This window comes from Callospermophilus lateralis, chromosome 7 (genome assembly GCF_048772815.1).
Source record: "Callospermophilus lateralis isolate mCalLat2 chromosome 7, mCalLat2.hap1, whole genome shotgun sequence".
Lineage (NCBI taxonomy): Eukaryota > Metazoa > Chordata > Mammalia > Rodentia > Sciuridae > Callospermophilus > Callospermophilus lateralis.
In genome coordinates this window covers 74,406,551-74,427,621 of record NC_135311.1, presented here as the reverse complement: position 1 = coordinate 74,427,621, position 21,071 = coordinate 74,406,551, and the positions used below count along the sequence as shown (strand labels likewise).

The following is a 21,071-nucleotide window of genomic DNA, read 5'->3' as shown; positions in this document are numbered from 1 at the left end:
TAGCCAACTTTTAATATTCCAAAAATAAAAGCAACATTAAAAAGCACTATAACAAAACTCTAGCATTTTGTATTTTTTAAGTTATCTTGGTAATTTAGTTTTGAAAACATACTAAAAACGCACACAAATTTCCAACTACCATACATAGTAGGTTTATGAATCATAATAAGCTACCTGATACACATGTCCTATTGATTCTGCCCTTCTATAAAAGGCTCCTCAAAGTGAATGTAAAACAGAAGAAAGGCATATTAATTGATGTTAGTTGTAAATAATTATTCCATCTATGTAAATTTTGAGTTTCCAGACTTTTATTAATAGTACCAATGGTCCAAAGTCCTTGCAAATAAATATATGATTGCACTTCCTTTCTAATTCTGGAGATGGGCTTTAAACAGATATACTAGATGGTTGAATAATCTATAATGTTACACTATCATATGAAAGAAAAAAATCACTCCTGAAACCAAACAAATGAAACCAAAAGCCAAGAAAAGAAAACAACAGACATCACTATAGGAGTAAGGGAAGTCAATTTCAAACACACCTCAAGTGGTTTTGAACTACCTATAGTAGAGGAAACAGTAAAGTCATAGTTGTTACATCTAAGCAAAGTAAGACACTAGAAAAAACTGAAATGTCATCAAAAGGGAAAACAAGATATTTCTGATTGCCAAAACCTAAAAATATACAATATTGATTTAGAACATGCTGTAAAATTAGCTGAAAACAGTCTAAAAGATTAGCTTGAATTAAAAAGCATCATATAGGAAGCTTTCCATTTCATAATTTAAAAAATTTTAATAGTAACATGGTTCATACATTTCTTATGCATCATTCAAATATTTGTTTCTCTCCCTTTATTACATAAAAGATAGCATATATCTCCCATTCTGTTTCTTACTTTTTCATTTAATACCATAACCTTGAGATCTTCTCAGTACATAGACAGCTTTCTCAATCATTTTTGTAGCCACAATGGATGGGTATACCAGTTTAATCTGTTCACTCCCCTATAGATGGGTATTTTGATTCTTCCTAATCTTTTATTTCAAGATATACTGCAATGAAAAATCTTGCACATCACAACTTTGGGTAAATGCAGGTATGTCTATAGTATAAATTGCCTGAAGGGGGAATGCTAAATCAAAAATGCATTTGTAATTATGAGGGAAAGGGAAAAAAGAATGTTTCTTTCCTGTTTGGGGCTTGAGTATACAGATGGATATGACTTGAAATATAAAACAAAGGAGGAAAACTATATTTTCACAGGTAGAGAGAAGAGTTTTATTTTGAACATACTGAGCTTAAATTATTTATGGGACATTTGAAGTTGCTGAACATAAAAATGTGAGGCTAAGGAAAGAGATGAATGGAGACACAGATCTGAGAAAGATCATTTTAAAGGCGATAATGACTGAGATTATCAAAGAGGCATGAGTGATAAGAGGTAGTGCAGAAAATAACCTTGAAGAACATCAATTTTTCAGGGAACAAGATTTTTGAATGGTAACTAAGGAAGAATGGGAAAGAAGCATATGTGGTGAGAAGCGGCAGTGATCGAGATGGGAGAAGAATGGGAAATATGCTGCCAAGCAAGTCAAGGAAAAAATGTTTCAAGAAAGAGTTTAAGCTATCAAATGAAACCCAAGAAAAATTAGGCTAAATAAAAAACAGCTTTAAATTCTGTGAAATACAGTATTCTTAGCCCTACTAAATCATAATCTCCAGGGGCCAGGTCTCAAGCACCTGTATTTTTAACAAATTTATCTTATGATTCTATGCAACTAATTTTTTTTTTTTAACTAACTACAGAAAACAATGATCTGGAGATAATTTTGAGAAAAGCAAAAAAAGGAAGTGAGGCAACCATGGCAATTGGTTTCAGGAGAATAAAGGACTCTGGAGTCAGGCAGTTGGTGAAAAAATAATTGGGCATAAAAGAAACAAATATAGATCACCAGTTTAAGAAATCTGGCTTTGAGAGAAGGTGATAACCACATAGGAGAGGAAAGGATAGGGAGAAGCAGGATCAAAGTAGAGATTTTCCTTGAAAGACTAACAACATTTGAATATTTCAACACTAATTGTAAAGAAGACATCAAAAAGGGTTTCAAGACTCAGGAGAGAGGGAATGAAATCAATTGAGCAAAGCTCTCAAAGAGGAAAGAAAAATTACTGACAACAGATGTAGGAATTAAAATTAGTCCAAGATGTAAGGAAGATTATGTCTACACTACTGCAAAAAGGAAACTGGGAAGTAGAAAGCATGTATGCCAAAGAATGCTCACTGATAGACCGGTTCACAAAAGTAGAGGAATTTCCCAGCAGAAGGCTTTTATTTTCTCTGTGAATTAGGAAGCAAGATCATCAACCAAGTGACATGGGTGAGAGGTTTAAGGAGAGTGAGAAGACACTAAGCAGATAGTCTGGAGAATAAGAGAGAAAAGGCTGACAAGAAAACACAATTACCTAGCAAGCACCACTAAGGACCAAGTTAATCTTGAAATCTATGGGTTTATTCAAGAACCAAAATATATTCTTGTATAATTCTTTTCTCCTAACAATCAGGAACCCAGATACAGGCTAAAAAAAGCATGCAATGACTGAAAACACCAGACAAATATATGGGAGGAGTAGGGGAGAGGGACTATGTCTGAAACATTGGACATGAAGTAAAGAACAGTGATTCATGAGCAATGGGAACTAAATGAGGTAAGCCCTTAAGTTCTCCAATTTACTTCCTGAAGGGACTTTTCAGGTTGCAGAAGGGAACAGAAATCTGGCTAAAGTTCAACAGTGAAGCTAAGCTGAAATGAAGCTAGAAATCCAAGGAGGCCAACACAGCTAGAGCTTTCAGGACAGAGTACTAGAGGTCTGGAGGCTAACCAGAAAGAACTCTGGAAATTTGCAAGGATCCTTGTGAATCTTCATCTGAGTACTGATAAGCACATACACAGGAGGCAACTATACAAGGCTGGGGAGAGAACCATCCAAAAGGATTAGAGAGAAGCAATAGCTCCTGTTCTGAGGTGCCAGAGTGAAAAACGTCATCATTTATTGAATTTGGATACAGTACTGTTTGGGATTGAATTGTCCCTCCTCTTCCTACCCCCAAATAAAGCTTTACTGAAATATGAACCCCTAGTACCTCAGAATGTGGCCTTACTTGGAATAAATTATTTATAGAAGTAATAAAGTTAAATGAGCTCATTAGCGTAGGCCCTAATCCAATATATATGTCCTTGTAAAAAGGGAGAGAGACACACACAGAGGAAAAATGAAATGAAGAAATACAGGAATAATACCATATGAAAATGGAATATTGGATTTATACATCAACAAGACAAAGAATCCCAAAGATTGCTAACAAACCACCAGAAACTAAAAGAAACAAGGAAAAATTCCTTTACAGGAATCCAAGAGAGCAGGTACTACTGATACTTTAATTTTGGATTTCTAATATCCAAAACTGTGACAAAATAAATTTCTATTGTTTTATTTTATCATCATCATCACCACCACCATCAACATATTTTTTGGCACTACTAGGGACCTGAACTCAGAGGTGCTCTACCACTGAGCCACAACCCCACTCCTATTATTATTATTGTTATTATTTTTAATCTTGTGAAGTTGCCAAAGCTGGCCGCATATTTGTAATCCCTCTTGCCTCTGCCTCCTGAATAGCTGGGATTATAGGTATGTCACCATATGTGGCAAATTTCTATTGTTTTAGCCACTTTTGTTATAGCAGCCCATAGGAAACTAACACAACCACATAGAAGATTTTTAATTTAATAGTGAATCAAAGAAATAGACAAAAAGGAGACTTATTTAGAAGCTACTCTCTGTCTACCTAGAAAAACTGAAAAGATAAAACTCTGTGAATAAATTAATTGCATACCAGAACACAGAGTATTTATAGGAATATAAAAATATCCAGCATCCAAGAAGGTAAAATTTGCATCTAGCATCCAATAAAAAAATTATCATGCATAGAAAAGAGGCAAATATAACCTATGATTAGGAGAAAAATCAACTTAAACCAATCAGAAAAGACAAAGCTGAAAGAATTAGCAGATAAGTATAATAAAAAGTTATTAAAACTATTCGATATGTTCAAGAAGCTAGAATACTAGAATAAAGATTGAACATGTTAAGTGAAGACTTGGAAAGTTATACACACACACACACACACACACACACACGTGCATATGTACGCACATCCCCAACAAAACTTTTAGTAGTAAAAACTAGATATCTAAGGTTTAAAATGCAATAATATCAGAAGACTAGTGAAAATACAGCAATATAAACAATCCAAATTAAAATAGGAGGGCATGAAAAAGTAAATCATCAGTGAGCTGTGGAATAATTTCAAGTGGCCTTATATACATAATTGGAATCTTTAAAGAAAAGGAAATGGCAGGGAGTGGTAGATAGGAAGGAAAAAATAATTTCAATAATAAACAGATAAAAATCACATTATAGTTGAAGATTTCAGTTCCACTATTAGCAACAGAAAGAAAACAAAGATATAGAAGACTGTGACAAGATTATTAGTCAACTTGACTTTATTGGTAATTACAGCACTCTTCATCCCTAACCATTAGAATACACATCCTTTAGATGAACTCAAAAAGGAACATTTACCACCAAAAACAAGAAAAGAAACCCCCCAAAACTAAAAACAAACAAACAAACAAAAAACAACCACACCAGACTTTAAAATAAATCTCAATAAATATAAAAGCATTTGAGTCTATGAAGTATAGTCTATGATTATAATAGAATTAAATGAGAAATCAGTATTAGAAAAATATCTGGAATATTCATCAAGTATTTGGAAACAAACTAACATACTTCTAAATAACCCATGGGTGGGAGGGGAAAAAAAGCATTTTCAACTGAATGCAAATGAAAATACAACTTATCAAAATTTGTGGGATTCTACTAGAGGTTTGGAGGCTATCCAAAGCAACGTTTAGGGGAAAATCTATAGTTAAATGTTATATTAGAAAAGAAGAAAGGTATCAAATCAGTGGCCTTAGCTATATTCAGAAACTAGAAAAAGAGGAGCATGTTATATCCAAAGTAAGTAGAAGAAAGGAAAATACAAAGATCAGAGTAGACCTTAATGAAACAGAGACTAAGAAAACAGAAAAGTCAATGGCACCAAAAGTTGATTCTCTAAAACATCAACAAAACTGACAAATCTTTCAGTAGATTAATCAAGTAAAAAAGAGAAGACACAAATTACTTAAATCAAGAATAAAAGAGGGAATGGGGACATCTACTAACTTTAAAGAAATGAAAAGGATTATAAGAGCATACTATGAACAACTATACCTAATAAATTAGTTCACACAAAAGTTAGAATGTACAGAACAATAGAAACTATTCATAGTTCAAGAAGAAATAGAAAATCTGATTAAACTTTTAATATTAAGAGATTAAATTAGCCATTTAAAACTTCCCACAAAGAAAATTCAAGTCTAGAGGGCTTCACTGGGGAATACTATCAAATATTTAACGAATACCAATTCTTCACAGACTCCTCCTCAAAATAGCAAAGAGAACACTTCCTAATTAGTATTATAAAGACAATATTACACAATACCAAACCAGATAGAGACATCACAAGAAAATTATAAATCAGTATCTCTTAGAAATTTAGAAATAAAATTACTCAACAAAATATTATCACATGAAATCCAGCAAAATATATATATATATATATATATATATATATATATAAATATATATACATACACACACACATGTATGTACGTATATGGGTGTATCTTTTTTTAAAATAGAGTACATACCATAACCAAGTGAGAATTGTCACAGGGATGCAAGGTTGGTCTGACATCTGAAAACCAACTGATGTAACATATCAATCAAATAAAGGACAAAAACCCACATAATCTTCTCCACAGACTCAGAAAAGTCTAGCAAAATATATTTCATGATAAAATATAATCAACAAACTTGGAATAGAAGGGAACTTTCTCAATGTGATAAAAGGAATCTGTGAAAAACACTCAGGAAAAAAGTGTCAAATTTTACTCTGAAAACAAAAATTATTTTTGAAAAATATTAAAGGAGATCTAAAATGTAATTTAATCTCACTTTGTGGATCAAAAGACTTAATACTGTGACAAGGTCAACACTCACCAAATTGATTACAGATTCAATGTAAATTCTATTAGAACTCCAGCTAGCTTTGTCACAGAAATTTATTAACTAACCCTAAAATTCATATGTTAATTCAAAGAGACCCAGAATAGCCTAAAAATCCTGAAGAGGAAGAACAGGGAGTTTTAAAACTTACTACAAAGCTTCAGTAATCAAAACAGTGGTACTGGCATCAGGATGAATATATACAGCAATGAACGAGTATTAAGAACCCAGAAAAAAGCCCTCACATTTGTAGTCAATTGACTCTTGAAAAGGTGAAAGACAATTCAATGAGGACAGAATACTCTTTCAAAAGAGGTGCCAGGACAAGTGAAAGTCCACTTATAAGAGATTCATAAAGTTGGAGCCTCTTCCTTACATAATGTACAAAAATTAATTACAAGTGGATAACAGACCTAAATACAAGAACTAAAACTATGAAATGCTCAGAAGAAAACATTATAAATCTTTATGATCTTGGGTTAAGCAAAGCTTTAGATATTACAACAAAATTGCAAGTGAAAAATATACTAGAATCATCAAAATCAAAGGATATCATCAAGAGAATAAGTGGGGGGGAATGGCACATTATACATCAGACTAGAGACTTGTACATAAAGAACTCTTACAAATAATCTGATTTAAAACATGGACCCCAAAGGTTCTGAATAATTTCTCTGAAGAAAATATGCAAGTGGCTAATAAGAAGATGGCATGCCAGTATTTAGGAATAAATCTGATAAAATATGTAAGAATTACACATTGTCAATTTAAAAATATTGCTGACAAATTAAACACAACAAATAGATTTATCATATTCTAAGATCTCAATTCAATATTGTTAACATGTTAATTTTTCTCATATTGATGTATATTTAATGCAATAATTGAGATAATGTGACTTAGGCATAAAAGAGATATTTACCCAAAAGAACTGAATAGGATTGGGGGTATAGTTCAGTGGGGCCCTGGATTCAATCACCTATAGAAAAGAAGGAAGGGAGGGAGGGAAAGAAAGAAAGAAAAAAGGAAAGAAAGGAAGGAAGGGAGGAAAAAAGAAAGAGAAATGAAGGAAGAAATAAAAGCATATGCCCACTCAACAACTTATAAATGAATGTTCAAAGCAGCTTTATTTATAATAGCCCCAAACTTGAAAAAACCCAAATGTCTGTCAATAGATGAATAGATACACCAGTGACAGTACATCCATACAATGGAATACTATTTGGCAATAAAAAGGAAATGGACCCTCATTATAAACCAGCTAGTGGTGTGAACCTCAGGCAGGCATTTTCTTTGTGTGTGAAAAACATGCCTTACCAATGCCTTCCTAATGGTTGGGCAGGAACTTGTACGCTAACCTATGTTATTCCCCAGGCAGATGTTGTCCCTGGGGGTCAACCTCTCTAAATATCAGTAGAAGCTCATGGTAGAATCAAAAGAGCTATATAAATTATTCCCCTATTAGTCGTCTTAGGAATTACAGCCAGGAAAGGAACAAGAGTTAGGGAAATAGCATTTTCTGAGGCCCACTATAATCAACTGTCAACACAGTTTATGGATAACATGGGGTGAATTCCAGGGACACTTGAGACCTTATAAGACCAAGGAGATTCCCTTGAAGAGGTAGTCCTACAAAACAGGTTTAAACCTGCTGACCACTGAAAAGGGAGGACTCTGTGCATTCCTGGATGTGAAATGCTATTTTTACATGTAGGAGAAAACGGCGCATTGTAACTTTCTGTACTCTGTAGAAATGTAGCTGCATCAGTTAATTGTTAGTATGATTTATAGGTTACTATGCCAATAAACTGATGTCTGAACTATAACTTTGTAGATATGGGGGTTTTATATATATAGCTCTTAGGGATGTAAGCTTACAGTTATCTTGAGAAACTGCTGACTATGATGAAGTCCACTTTCTGATATCACTTGCAGGTGTCTCACTGCCTTTGTTTTGCATCTGTGAGCTGCTTATCATAAGAATTCCTGTGCATGGTCTATGGTCATGTGGGTCAAGAATTCAAACCCACCAATGTTGTAAATTTCCTATAAAGACCCATGTAATCTCAACTCAAGGCCCAGAATTTCAGAGTGATAGCTTTTCTGGGTCTGCCAGCATCATAAACCTGAGTTCTCAAAAAAAAAAAAGGAAAGGAAACGAACCATGAATACTTGCAATAACATGGATGAATCTCAAAATAATTTGGCTAATAAAAGAGGCCAAATTCCCCACCTCTGCAAAAAATAAAACACTACATGAGTTCATTCTGTGTAACTCCATTACATAAATTCTAAAAAATGAATTATAGCAACAGCAAAAAAGATCAATGGTTGCCTCAGGACAGGGAATAAAGAGGCGAAAGGCACAGGCAGGAGGAATTACATGGAAATATGAGGGACCTTTTGGAGACAGTGCTTATATTCATTACATCTGCTGTGGTTATGGTTCTATGGAATATGAACATATGTGAAAACATCCTATTATATGCTTTTTATCATATGGAAATTATACCTCAATAAAGATGTTAAATAAACTCATAAATGACATTGCAGATCAGAGCTTTTGTCAGATGGGTGGAGCAAAGAACAATGATGAGGTAACAGCATTTAGGACATTTGTATGAAAGTTGCTAAAATGATGAACCATGAAATCTAATATGACCAGAGTGGGAAACCAGAAGAGAACTGACTGAGCAAAAATATTAAAGGATAACTAATGAAGTAAAAAATGGGAAGAAATATAACTGAGTAAAGAAACTTGAGAATAGGAAATTTAGCTCTAAAATGAAATGAATTCAAATTTCAGAGGCAAATTCTAGATGACAAGAACCATGATCTCAGGAGTAGATCATAAAGTAGAGCTGATATAAAGGTCATAGTTGATGACAAAGAATCTAGGGTTCTGAACCATCATTTGTATGTTAAAGTCTCTTAGGATGATGGCAGGACTTGAATTGAACATATAACCATTTGCTAAGATATCAAAGTCCTCAGGGAATGAAGAGGACTTCATATCTTAAATTTTGTATTTGCTTTTTAAAAAAAAAAAAAAAAAAAACCCTGGTTTTTTTTCATTCTGTGCTCCAGACAAACCAACCTCTAAAAATGCATTAAACTGTGAACAACTCCATCACTTACTTCATTAATTTCTTATTTTCTAGACTTACTTATTAACTATATTCTAAAGTTTACTCAGAAGTGTGAATTCATATGGAACAAACATTTGAGGCAACATTACTACTAGCCAGTTTCCCAAATCAACAACACACTTTGTTTTGAGCCACAAGGACTAATCTATTAGAATTCTAATATTCCTCAAACAAATCTTAAATCATTTATTGACTCTATGAAGAAAGAAAATAGTTCTAAATTCTTTTGAAAATGGTCTTACCACCAAGAAATATCCAATTCATGAAATTAGAAACTCTCAATTTTAGGAAAGAATATTTTAATCCCAATATTCACTGACCTATTATCATTCATATTTTCTGCATATGCTGCAAAACTAAAATCCCTTCTTACCCATTAACTAAAAGCACTCTATTTCAACTTTTGAATCATACATGCTTAACATAATTTCCATTTTTACGACAAATCTTCATCAAAACAAAAATTCACTTTCTTTTTTTCAGTGATAGGGATCAAACCCACAACCTTACATATGTTAAGAAAGGGCTCTACAACTGAGCACTCTCCAAAAATCCACTTTTATTTATAGAATCCACTCTCCTAAAAATTGGTATTTATAAAATTTTTCTCTAATGAATTCATAAAGTGGATATTTTACTTGTTTTGTTAATTACATATTAACAAGGTAAGAACATTTCATATGTATTTTTTAAATTATCTCATTTTTGTAGTGATAAGCCTCTTCCTTTACAAAAAATAAGTAATTATAATTTCTGATTTGTTAAAATTCCTAAGAAATTTATAAGAAAGAAAAGGGGGGCTGGGGCTCAAAGGTAGAGCACTTGCCTTGCATATGTGAGGCACTGGGTTCAATCCTCAGCACCATATAAAAATAAATAAATAAAATAAAGGTATTGTGTTCATTTATAAACTAAACAAAACATTTTTAGAAAGAAAGAAAGGAAGGAAGGAAGGAAGGAAGGAAGGAGGGAAGGAAGGAAGGAAGGAAGGAAGGAAGGAGGGAAGGAAAAGGAAGGAAGGAGGGAAGGAAGGAAGGAAGGAAGGAAGGAAGGAAGAAAATGGTATCTTGGTTTGTTTTCCCTTTTCACAGGTACTGGAAGTATATTCTTATCAATGCTACTTGGTGGTTATACTGACCACTTGACTGGACAACTCAAATTCTACTACATCCTTTCTTTAGTGGCAAATGAACACTTTCAACTTCACTTAATATATCCATTTTAGATCCCACTACTACTTCAAATATAATATATCCAAAACCAAACTCATAATCATTCTCAATATTTCCCCACCAAACACAGATCTTCTTACAGCTCTTTTTTCTGCTATAATAGTTAAGTTACCAAATCAACCAGGTTTCAAAATCCTTTTTTTTCTGGGGCCCTCTCTTGTAACACATCCTTTCATTTCTATGCTTTTCTATTTCTACTGCTGCAATCCCTCATTACTTCATTGCTGGAACTACTGGTAAAAATTCCTGATTTTCCTTCTTCTGGTCTCTTCACTTTCAATTACATACAGACTTGCCAGATTAATATTCCTAAAAACAAATCCTTAATGACTCTACTTCCCTACTCGAAAGACCCCTTTGCCTAGCAAATACATTAAAATTTTCAAACCAGAAAATCAATGTCCTTTTACATCAACTATGCTTCAGTCAAACTGAACTCCTGTGGAATTTTATTTCTCTATGAAGGTAGATTATCTACTAGCTACTACAGCTAATTTAATGTAGTTCTTACTCCCCCCTCATCATCTGCTGGCTATTTAAGGGCAGGAACCATATCTTAATATCTCCCCACAAAAAAATAACAGAGTAAGTAAGTAGCGTTTATGAAGGAAGGAAACTAAGACTTAAAAAACAAACAAACCCAAAAAAAGCTCATTAAATTTAGGCTACAATAGTGTTTCAATTCTCGTTTCTACAGTCTTTCCAGAATTGGTACATACAATAAAATCTATTAATTACCTGTTATTACATTTATATCTGGGTACTGGTTTTCACATAGAACAACAGCTTTGCTATCCCTCTCAAAAGCCTCTCGAAGTTCTTTCTTGACTGCTGCTGAACCACATAATCGATACAGGCCTACTACCTAGAAATAAAATTATGGCCACATTATGTTGTATTTAATAAAGAAACAATATAATAGTACAATATAAATCACATAAACTTAGCAATCACATTTGTTCTGATCGCATGTAATTATAATACCTCCAAGACAGCTATTGAAGTCTCACCATAGACAATGTTGTTTAGTTTTAAAAAATTCTATTATTTCATTTCAAACAATATACTATGATTTCTGCATTCTCAGTAATCTTAAGAAAGAGGTGCAATCTCTTCTCTTCATACTGTCCAACCAGTATCTCCATACCAAGCATGTACCATTTCACATCTTTTGCCCTAGACTGATATAATGCAATACCACAATTAAACAATGGTTTTAGAGTTGTAAAGCTCCCTTCTGTCACTCTTTACTGGTAAACTTGGGCAGGTTATTTAATCTCTTTAAGACTCAGTTTCCTTATTCATAAAATAATTATATAGTTTAAATAAGAAGCCAGTATGCTATTTGTATAAAGTTTTCTAAGGAAAAAAAAACAAAAAGATTTTCAGGAAGAAATAAAAGCCAAACTAGGGGGAATTTTACTTATGAAATTGATTATAACGAAACAGAAGAAATTTAATCAATACAGTAAAGATAAAATAAAACCTCTAGTTTAAAATTTATGTAAGCTGCATAAGTACTATTCAATCCAATAACCTACAATGAAAGATTTGTTTTTAAAAACAGTTCATACAGATTCTGAAATAATAAGTCTTAAGAAGTTCACTATAAATTCACTGAGAAGAAACCAGAATGGTTGCTATAAGGAAAAAACCAGCCTAACTGACCTATAAGAGTTCTTTGAAAGAATAAACTTCAAGAATATTAAGGAAAATAAGTGGTTGTCACCTATACTTCCACGTCAAAGACTATTTAGAAATCTCAGTCATCTTGAATTGAAGGTAGAGTTAAAGAAAAAGAAATTATTTCAAGACAGAAATAAAGCAAAGCCTCAAGAATTTGAACTAGGAATCACTATAAAATGTTATAAATGATCTACAAGAAGGTATACTCAAATGAAATTTCTGGGTTTACTTGTGACTTAACCTCTTGAGTCATGGAAAAACTGATACCACTAATAAAAGCAAAAGACAAAAGAAAAAAAAAAAACCCTGACAGACTATAACAGAGAAGATGGGTTTTAATGTGGGAAAGTATCAACAATGGATACAGGGAACTGCTGTCCAAAATGTTTGAAATGATAAGCTCTAAGTATTAACTGAAAGACAGTAAAAAAAACTAAAACTATTTGTACAAGACAGTAATGCAAAATGTTGTTACATTCAAAAAGATCAACATATGGGAAACAAGAAACATGGACTAGGAAAAATATTGAAGTTTCTCCTCTTAACCATATTCCTGATGCATTTATGTTGAGAATAGCATTTGTTAGGCTAGTTGCATCATCTCAAGAAAGACAAGGTAAAAATGTAGATAGGCTATTAAATAGGCTCAAAGAAAATCCTTCCATTAGAAGAAACTAACTTGATTATAGCCCTTGTGGTACAGGCACATTTAAGTGTCATAAAATCCTATAATAAGGATGTGCCTCCTTGAACTTGAGAAGGAAATGAACCTAGAGCAAATTTAAGGAAGTACTACTTAAACCGTAGACAACAAATTAACATAACATTTTACCTCCCAAAACTGAACTACAACATAGCCTTTAAATGGATGAATAAAGAAATTAAGATTGAAAATAGGTATTTCAAGGATAGGGCATTTTAGGATATATTCCTAAATTTAGAATGCTGACTTCCTGAATCAAATTCATTAAGTATATGCTTGATTTCTCTATCAGAGCCAGAATCTATACTGGATGAACCATAAGTATCAGTAATTTTTCCCACTGGAATCAGAAGACAGAATATAGTTGCATTCAAAGTATTTAGATGATGTAAAAGCCCACGCCGCAACTATTTTTATATGAATATAAAAACTTTATTTTCACAGTGAAAAAACAAGAATGATAACTGACAAAAAGGTAAATAAACCTTAAGAAACATGGTAGCCTGTAAAATGTAGAACAACAAGCCTACGTGTATGTGTGCATGCAAGCAAGCGAGCATGCACACATAGGTGGAAAAGCAGCAAGGGAGAGAAATCAAAAAATGTTTTTAAAAAATACAGTTTCAAGGGGCTGGGACTGTAGCTCAATGGTAGAGCACTTGCCTCGAACATGTGAGGCCCTGGATTCGATCCTCAGCACCACATAATAATAAATAAAGAAAGAAAGATATTGTGTTCATCTACAATTTAAAAAAAAAATTTTAATTATAGTTTCAAATGCCCAACTGTAAAACATTTTAGTTTGCAGGAAATCTTTAAAATAAACCTTTTTAGAATCTTTCAGTAAAGAAATAAAAAAGCATTGCTAGAAATGTTTTCTTAGTGCTCAAAAAAGTAATTAACAGTCTTTACATACCTGCTCTTTATATCTCAAAAAATAAACTGTAAAATACAATGCCACTTGAGTTACTTATTATAATATTCAATTGTAAAATTTTCTGCTTAATAACTAGCTTTAAAGTCTGCCCCATCTCTGAACTTTCTGCATACTAACTGGGGGGCGGGGCGGGGGGAATGGAGGAAAAAAAGAGAAGCTTAAGAAAGAAAAGTAATTAAGAGAAAAAAAACTGGACTGTAAAGTCAAGTCCTCACTCTCACATCAACAACACATACTAGAGACAGAATTATGTATAAAATTTAGATGACCTCCCTCTTATCATTAGAAATGACTGGATCCATTTTTATAAATATAAGCAAATAAGACCCATAAGGATTAAGTGATTTGCCCAACATCACACAGTTAAGTAATAACAGTAGAGAAACCAGAATCCAGGTCCTCTGGATCTTAAGACAATACTCCATAAATGTATAGTTTCCACATTAAGTTCAAGGTGAGATGTTTTAAATGAAGACATAATATTTCAGATTTCATGATATTTACCCTTATTGTCTTTTGAGTCAATGTAAATTTGGGTGACTAAAGCAGAATTATCTCAGAACATTATGATTCTTATTATATCACAAGAATTTATGTGTCAAAAATTAACATAAATACTTTTTATATTTCAATAATATCCTCAGTCATATACTGTTTTTCATTGTCATACTCCATACCTATAAATGAACATAAAGAAAGACAAGGTATATTAACTGGCTAAGATTGTTACATACCTTGCTGCAAATAATGCCAGGGTTTTGTTTGTTTCTTTTAATAGTTTGCCTTTCCTTTCTTATTTAAAAGGAAATGAGAGGTATTCTTATAAGTAAGAACTCTCCTCATCCTACATGCTATATGACTTTCTAAGAACAGGACTATTAAGAGTAGGGAAAAAGTGGATAGAGTTAATGTGAGGAGTGAACAAGTTTATAGGATTCAGTATTAGAACTTTCTGTCATAAACTGTCAAACCATGTTATCAGCTTTAGCTTTTCCTAGCATTGCACTTACAAAGCAATCTTGATGCCTAGTTATAAAACCCATGTAGTTCTGTAACACAACATAAGCTCTGATTTAGTAAGCTCTGAAATCACTGATAACATAGGTTAAGGTAATGAATTATACTCTAAACAATTGTTTTTACCTTATCTTAAATTTCTTCCCCCAAGACTCAAAATCAGACTTACAATCAATTCATCAATCAATAAAGGAGATAGTAGAAAAATGCAGTGAAATATACCTGACAGCCTCTCTTTTCAATTTCCATAATACATTTCTGTATCAGGAGTGGCACCATCAATCCTACATTTTCTTTTTCTACAACTTTTTGAATGTCAACACCAAATATTACCGATTCTCGATTTTTATCTAGTCCATGAAGAGAATTTTCCCACTGTTCCATAAGAGTCATTTTCACATAGATAAGACCTCTAGGTTCAAGTTTGACAGCCAATTGATGTGTCTTTGTCACTCTGAATAAGGTGGGAAGAACAACAGTTCCATGACAGCACACTCTATTTTTTCTTGGAGTGGGTTCCCAACTAAATACTACTAGTTTTAAATGTTGTGCATTTTCAATTTCTATATTGAAAGTGTGATCCATGTCTAAAAATGTGGTTCGACATGTGAGCAAAGCTGTTCTTGCTTTGTTTACTGAATCTACCTGAATTGCACAAAAGACATCTTTTGAATCTATCCGTGGTGGTTTTAAATCCTCAGCACCATAGAAATGCACACTCATGAGCCCAGATATGTACTGTGAACACTTGGGTTGATCAGAAAAGTTATAATGTCTAAAAGCATCTATGTCTATTTCATTTTTACTACAACTGTTTGGAATTATTTCTTTTCCTTTTCCAAATTTGCTTTCAGATCCATGTTTGCTAGATTTAGTTATAAGTTCAGGTGAGTCTCCATCACTGAGGTAACCACCTTTGCAGGAATACTTCAAACTCATGGAGGTTTTCTTCTGGTAGCTGTGCTGAGAAGATACAGTGGTATCAAGATGGTACCGGCTTATGACATTCCTCTTGGCAGCTGTGGTAGTGTTTCCAGAAGGTAAAATAACAGTATGATGAATTTCTCGACAGTTATATTTAGACAAGGAAGGAGAATTATCTGGACTGTTTACATAATTCAGGGTTCCCTTAACACCTAGCTTTCGGCTAAATTCTGGCAATCTTTTCATTTTCATGGAAAGTTTCCTCACAGTTCGTGGAGATTTTATTTTATCTGGTAAAGACCAATTAATTGAACTGCCTTTTTTCACAGGGCTAGGGCTTGGAGAGGATGGTTCCATAACTCCCAATTCAGTCCTACTTGTAGCAGCTAAGATTCCAGGACCTTTAAAAAAGAAAGAAAGAAAAATATTATAAAAAGATATGTCTTGATTTTTCTTACTCCTATTTTATAAACCATCAACTAAACAAGATCTCACACAGATAGGAATACTTCCCTTGTTTCATCCCAATGGGAAGATTAGTTTGAAGTTCAGGTCAGTCTTCATCTTCATGTTCAAGGCAGAATATCAAGATCTCCAGATGGTATACAGTACAAAGAAGCATCTCCCTCTCCATCTGCTATTCTGAAGACTTGGAGGAAGGGTAATGCAGATTCCTTTTTAACATTTCCCACTACAATATACTCCAGTGAGCATATTATATATTAGAAACTAAGAAAGCTTCTTATTTTAAAATGTTAGAAATGCTATACTAATAAGAACGTTTCTTCTATATTTATAATCTTATAAAGCTAAATGTTACCACTTAGCAGAGCTAGTTTTTTAAAAAGCGAAAAACAAAATAAATTTGTAATTTTGATAGCTGAGATACTCCTTGTTCTAAAATTCTATTAGAATGTGTCACCAAAGTTTATGTAGAGCTATCTAGTCAATCAAGAATAACAGAATATTGAATATCATAAATGTAACTGAATAATTTTAAAAACTGTTAAGAAATCTTCCTTATTGTGTTATTTGTATACAATAATTCCACAACTTTAAATGTTAGTTACGGTCTTTAACTGCAACAGAGATATAAGTTTTTTTGCAATTTTTAGTTTTCACAGACAATAAACCAAGAAACGCTTTTGAATTTTTCTCCATACAAAAATGGCTTTATTCTTCTTTGAATGTCAAAATTATTCAGGTTTATGGTAAAAAGTTTTTAAAAATACTAAGAAGTATTTTACAAGTACAAATAAAGTAAATATCAGCCTAAACTACATATTTACAGATTAGCCACTACAAATATTTTGGTGGAAATAATACTAAAAGTAGTTTAATATTAATAAATTATTAATATTTCATTATGATTAAGCAATGCCAACTGACATTTATTGAGCTACTTAATATGTGTAGTCACTTATTTAATTTACATTCTCCAGATAAGGACTCTCAGGCACAGAGCTGAGTAATTTAAGATCACAAAGTTGGCAGGTGGTAGAACCAGGATCCAAGCCAAAACATTGGTTTTCAGAGTCTTTGCTTTTAAATGTTATACTTTTAGCTCCTCCATCCTTCTACACACTTTTTTGTCCAGCCATACATATTAAACAGATTTTAAAGACTTTTTCTCAACTATTATTAAAATTTTCCATAACTTTTCCAGCTTAAAAAATGGTCAAAAAATACATTTAATTTTTAAATTTGTACTTGTTCCTAGTAAATTTTCAAACTAATAATACAGATTAAAAATATCTTCTAGAGCTGAGGTTGTGGCTCAGTGGTAGAGTGCTTTCCTTGGCATGAGTGAGGTACTGGGTTCAATTTTCAACACCACATATAAATAAAGAAAGAAAAAAAAGTTTTTTTAAATCTTCTAAAACCTGATACATAAATTCTAACTTTTCCTGTAAAGAAGCAATCTAATCCCAATTATATAAATTTTTTTCAATTTTTTTTTCATATAACCATTCTTATAGAAGAAGATCATAACTTCAAAATCAGAAGTTATCTATAAAAAAATCAACAAATTAAATGACCTTTCTTTAAAGTATTAATATAACATTCTCCCTCCACTCACTCTGTGCATCCACACAGAGAATTAGTTTCTTTATAGACAGAGTACTATTTTAAGTATGCCTCCTGGGCCTTTCTGGTAAACAGCTATTAAGAAATAAAGTGTGTGATAAACTGAACAAAGCATCCTCTATGTTGCAAATCACAGCACAATTCTACAGAAATCAGGGTCCTGCTTTACAAACATTAATCTATTTTGTCACAGCCTAGGAAAACCAACCAGTATATTAAACTGTTGTAGATTTTATTAAATTGCTAAGGAATTTAACATACTGACTCCTTTTACATATTGTAAATAAATAATTCCAACTGAAGTCTTTAATTGTTAAAATGAAATACTGTACATGTTAGCAACTTCTATTATAGACAAGAGTGTATTTATTAAAACAAAGGCTTTTTGTTTTAATAAACTCCAACAGCTGAAATATTACCAAATTCCACAATCCTTTAAAATTAAACTAGAACTACACTAATCAACTCACAGAATAGCTATACACAGCAAGCACACACACACACACAAAAAAAAAATCCTTAAACAAAAATTTATGTACCAGGCTTGAGTCAAGAGAAACACCTGGAACAGTAACTGGCACAAAGCATGAACTCAACATTTGTTGAATAAATGAAGGCATCAATCAACCAATTATTATTTGCCCTGTAAATTTGTAAACCTTTTTGAAAATACAATACAGAAATTAACAATAGCAAATACCAGCCATAAACACCCAATAATGATACTAGTAAATAAATCCAAAAGAAGCAAAAATGATCATGATGAAAGGTTACTGCAATAGCTGTGGGCACAATCTATTAGCACAAAATACCAGAAAAACACTCAAATGAATTAGGGCCCATCAACTCAATTAAACTCAGTAAAACTTGAGAAACAATAATATTAATCTACATATAACAATGCAAGATGAAGATATAAAGAAAAAAGCACAAAATCAATCAATCCATCTATACCAATCTGATTGCAATATCTACCTGGAAGTTAATAAGCATAAAACAAGTCATAGTTATGTTAGGATGATTTTTTAAATTGCTGTTCACATTTAAAATATTTACAAATTAGCTGCCAACTTCTCAACATCATTCTGCCAATATTGCTAAGGAAAGCAGATCACATTAGGTAACCTTGCTACCAAACTAAAAAAAAAAAAAAAAAAGACATATACTAAACTGTATTCTTTTGACCAGTTTAGGATAGTGCTTATTAGATATGAATTACATGTTTAAAAGAACGATGGTAAGAAAGGAGACATAAATAGTAGTCATTCCATACTTTAAAAAAAATTTTATATGTCTATTAGTCTAAGATCATAATATGCCACAAACATTTTTAAAAATTAGTTTTAGTGTAAGAAATAAAATCAAGAATTAATAAACGTGATGGACTCAAACTAAAAAGCTTCTTCTCAAAAGAAACAATGAGGTGAAGGGAGAGCCTGCATTTTGGGAGCAAATTTTCATCACATGCATGTCAGATACAGCACTAATCTCCAAGATATAACAAAGATCTCAAAAAAATTAACAGCAAAAAAACAAATAACCGAATCAATAAATGGGCTAAGGAGCTAAACAGACACTTCTCAGAAGAAGGTATACAATCAGTCAACAAATATATGAAAAAAATGTTCAAAATCTCTAATAATTAGAAAAATGCAAATCAAAACTACTCAAAGATTTCATCTCATACCAGTCAGAATGACAGTTATCAAGAATACAAATAACAGCAAGTGTTGGTGAGGATGTGGGGGGAAAGACACACTCATACATTGTTGATGGGACTGCAAATTGGTGCAACCAACCTAGAAAGCAGTATGGAGATTTCTTAAAAAACTTGGAATGGAACCACCATTTGACCCAGCTATCCCACTCCTTGGTCTATATCCAAAGGACTTAAAATCAGCATACTATAATAACACAGCCACATCAATGTTTATAGCAGCTCAATTCACAGTAGCTAAACTGTGGAACCAACTTAGATGCCCTTCAATAGATGAATGGATAAAGAAACTTTAGTATACATACTCAATGAAATACTATTCAGCATTAAAAGAGAATAAAATTATGGTATTTGCAGATATATAAATGGAGTTGGAGAATATCATGCTAAGCGAAGTAAGCCAATCAGTTTACTTTGCTTTAAACTTTTTTTCCCAAAAAGCCAAAGACCAAATGTTCTCTCTGATAAGTGGATGCTGATCCACAAGGGAGCAGGGGATGGGAAAAATGGAGGAATTTTGATTGGACAAAGAGGAGGGAGAGAAAGGGGAGGCATGGGGGCAGGAAATATGGTAGAATGAGATGGACATCATTGCCCTAGGCACACGTATAACTGCACATATGGTATGTCACTACATTGTGTACAACCAGAGAAATGAAAAGTTGTGCTGCAATTGCATACAATGAATCAAAATGCATTCTGCTGTCATATATACCTGATTAGAATTAATTAATTAATTGATTTTTTAAAAGGATGGCATGTAGAAGGTGGGCTAGATGTAGTTAAAAGCATAGACAAAGCATTCGTAATAATAAGAAAGAAAATATATCATAAGGTTACAAATTTCAGTGAGGGCAGTCAATGTTATGGTGAGAGAAGTGGGAGTTTTCTATTTATTTGCATTTTTCTCAATGAAATATAAAGTAAGATCTTAAACTGAGAATAAGAATTGGAAAAAAGGTAATAGGAGGGGAATGCTGAAATAAAAATTAGTTTCAGGGGAATTATATTAAAGTGTATGTCACTTTATAGATGCTACCTTTCTAACTTGGCTCTTGTCCTTATTATCTTCTTACCTTCTCAATAACATTCCACATCCATCCCTATCTGTGATACTATAGCCTTCCCTCACACTCTACCCTGATCATAATCTGTATTCCAAATTACTATTTTATTTAGTATTTACTTCTCTTTCCATCATATTACAAAAGACACATATTTACTATAGAACTGAGTCTACAATTAGAAATGAACAAAGAAGAATGTTTTTGATTACCTTCAATCACAATACCCAGTAACAAAAACTAACCACAACGAAAACCACATTAACATTTCCAGTATGGCTTTCAATGTTTCTTTCAAAATTGCCAACATATAGTACACAGTTTCATAATTCACTTTTTCTCTTAATATAACATTTACTGGGCCT

General features: G+C 32.6%; 1 protein-coding gene across 1 annotated transcript in view; it reads right to left on the bottom strand.

Moving 5' to 3' along the window:
• Positions 1 to 21,071, bottom strand: part of Syde2 (synapse defective Rho GTPase homolog 2) — a 40,762-nt gene that overhangs the window by 8,387 nt on the left and 11,304 nt on the right. Inside the window, exons 3-4 of the mRNA XM_076862227.1 lie at positions 15,136 to 16,238; positions 11,309 to 11,435 (exon numbers count right to left, since the gene is read on the bottom strand). Coding sequence (XP_076718342.1) covers positions 11,309 to 11,435; positions 15,136 to 16,238 — 1,230 coding nt within the window. The remainder of the gene's footprint in view (positions 1 to 11,308; positions 11,436 to 15,135; positions 16,239 to 21,071) is intronic.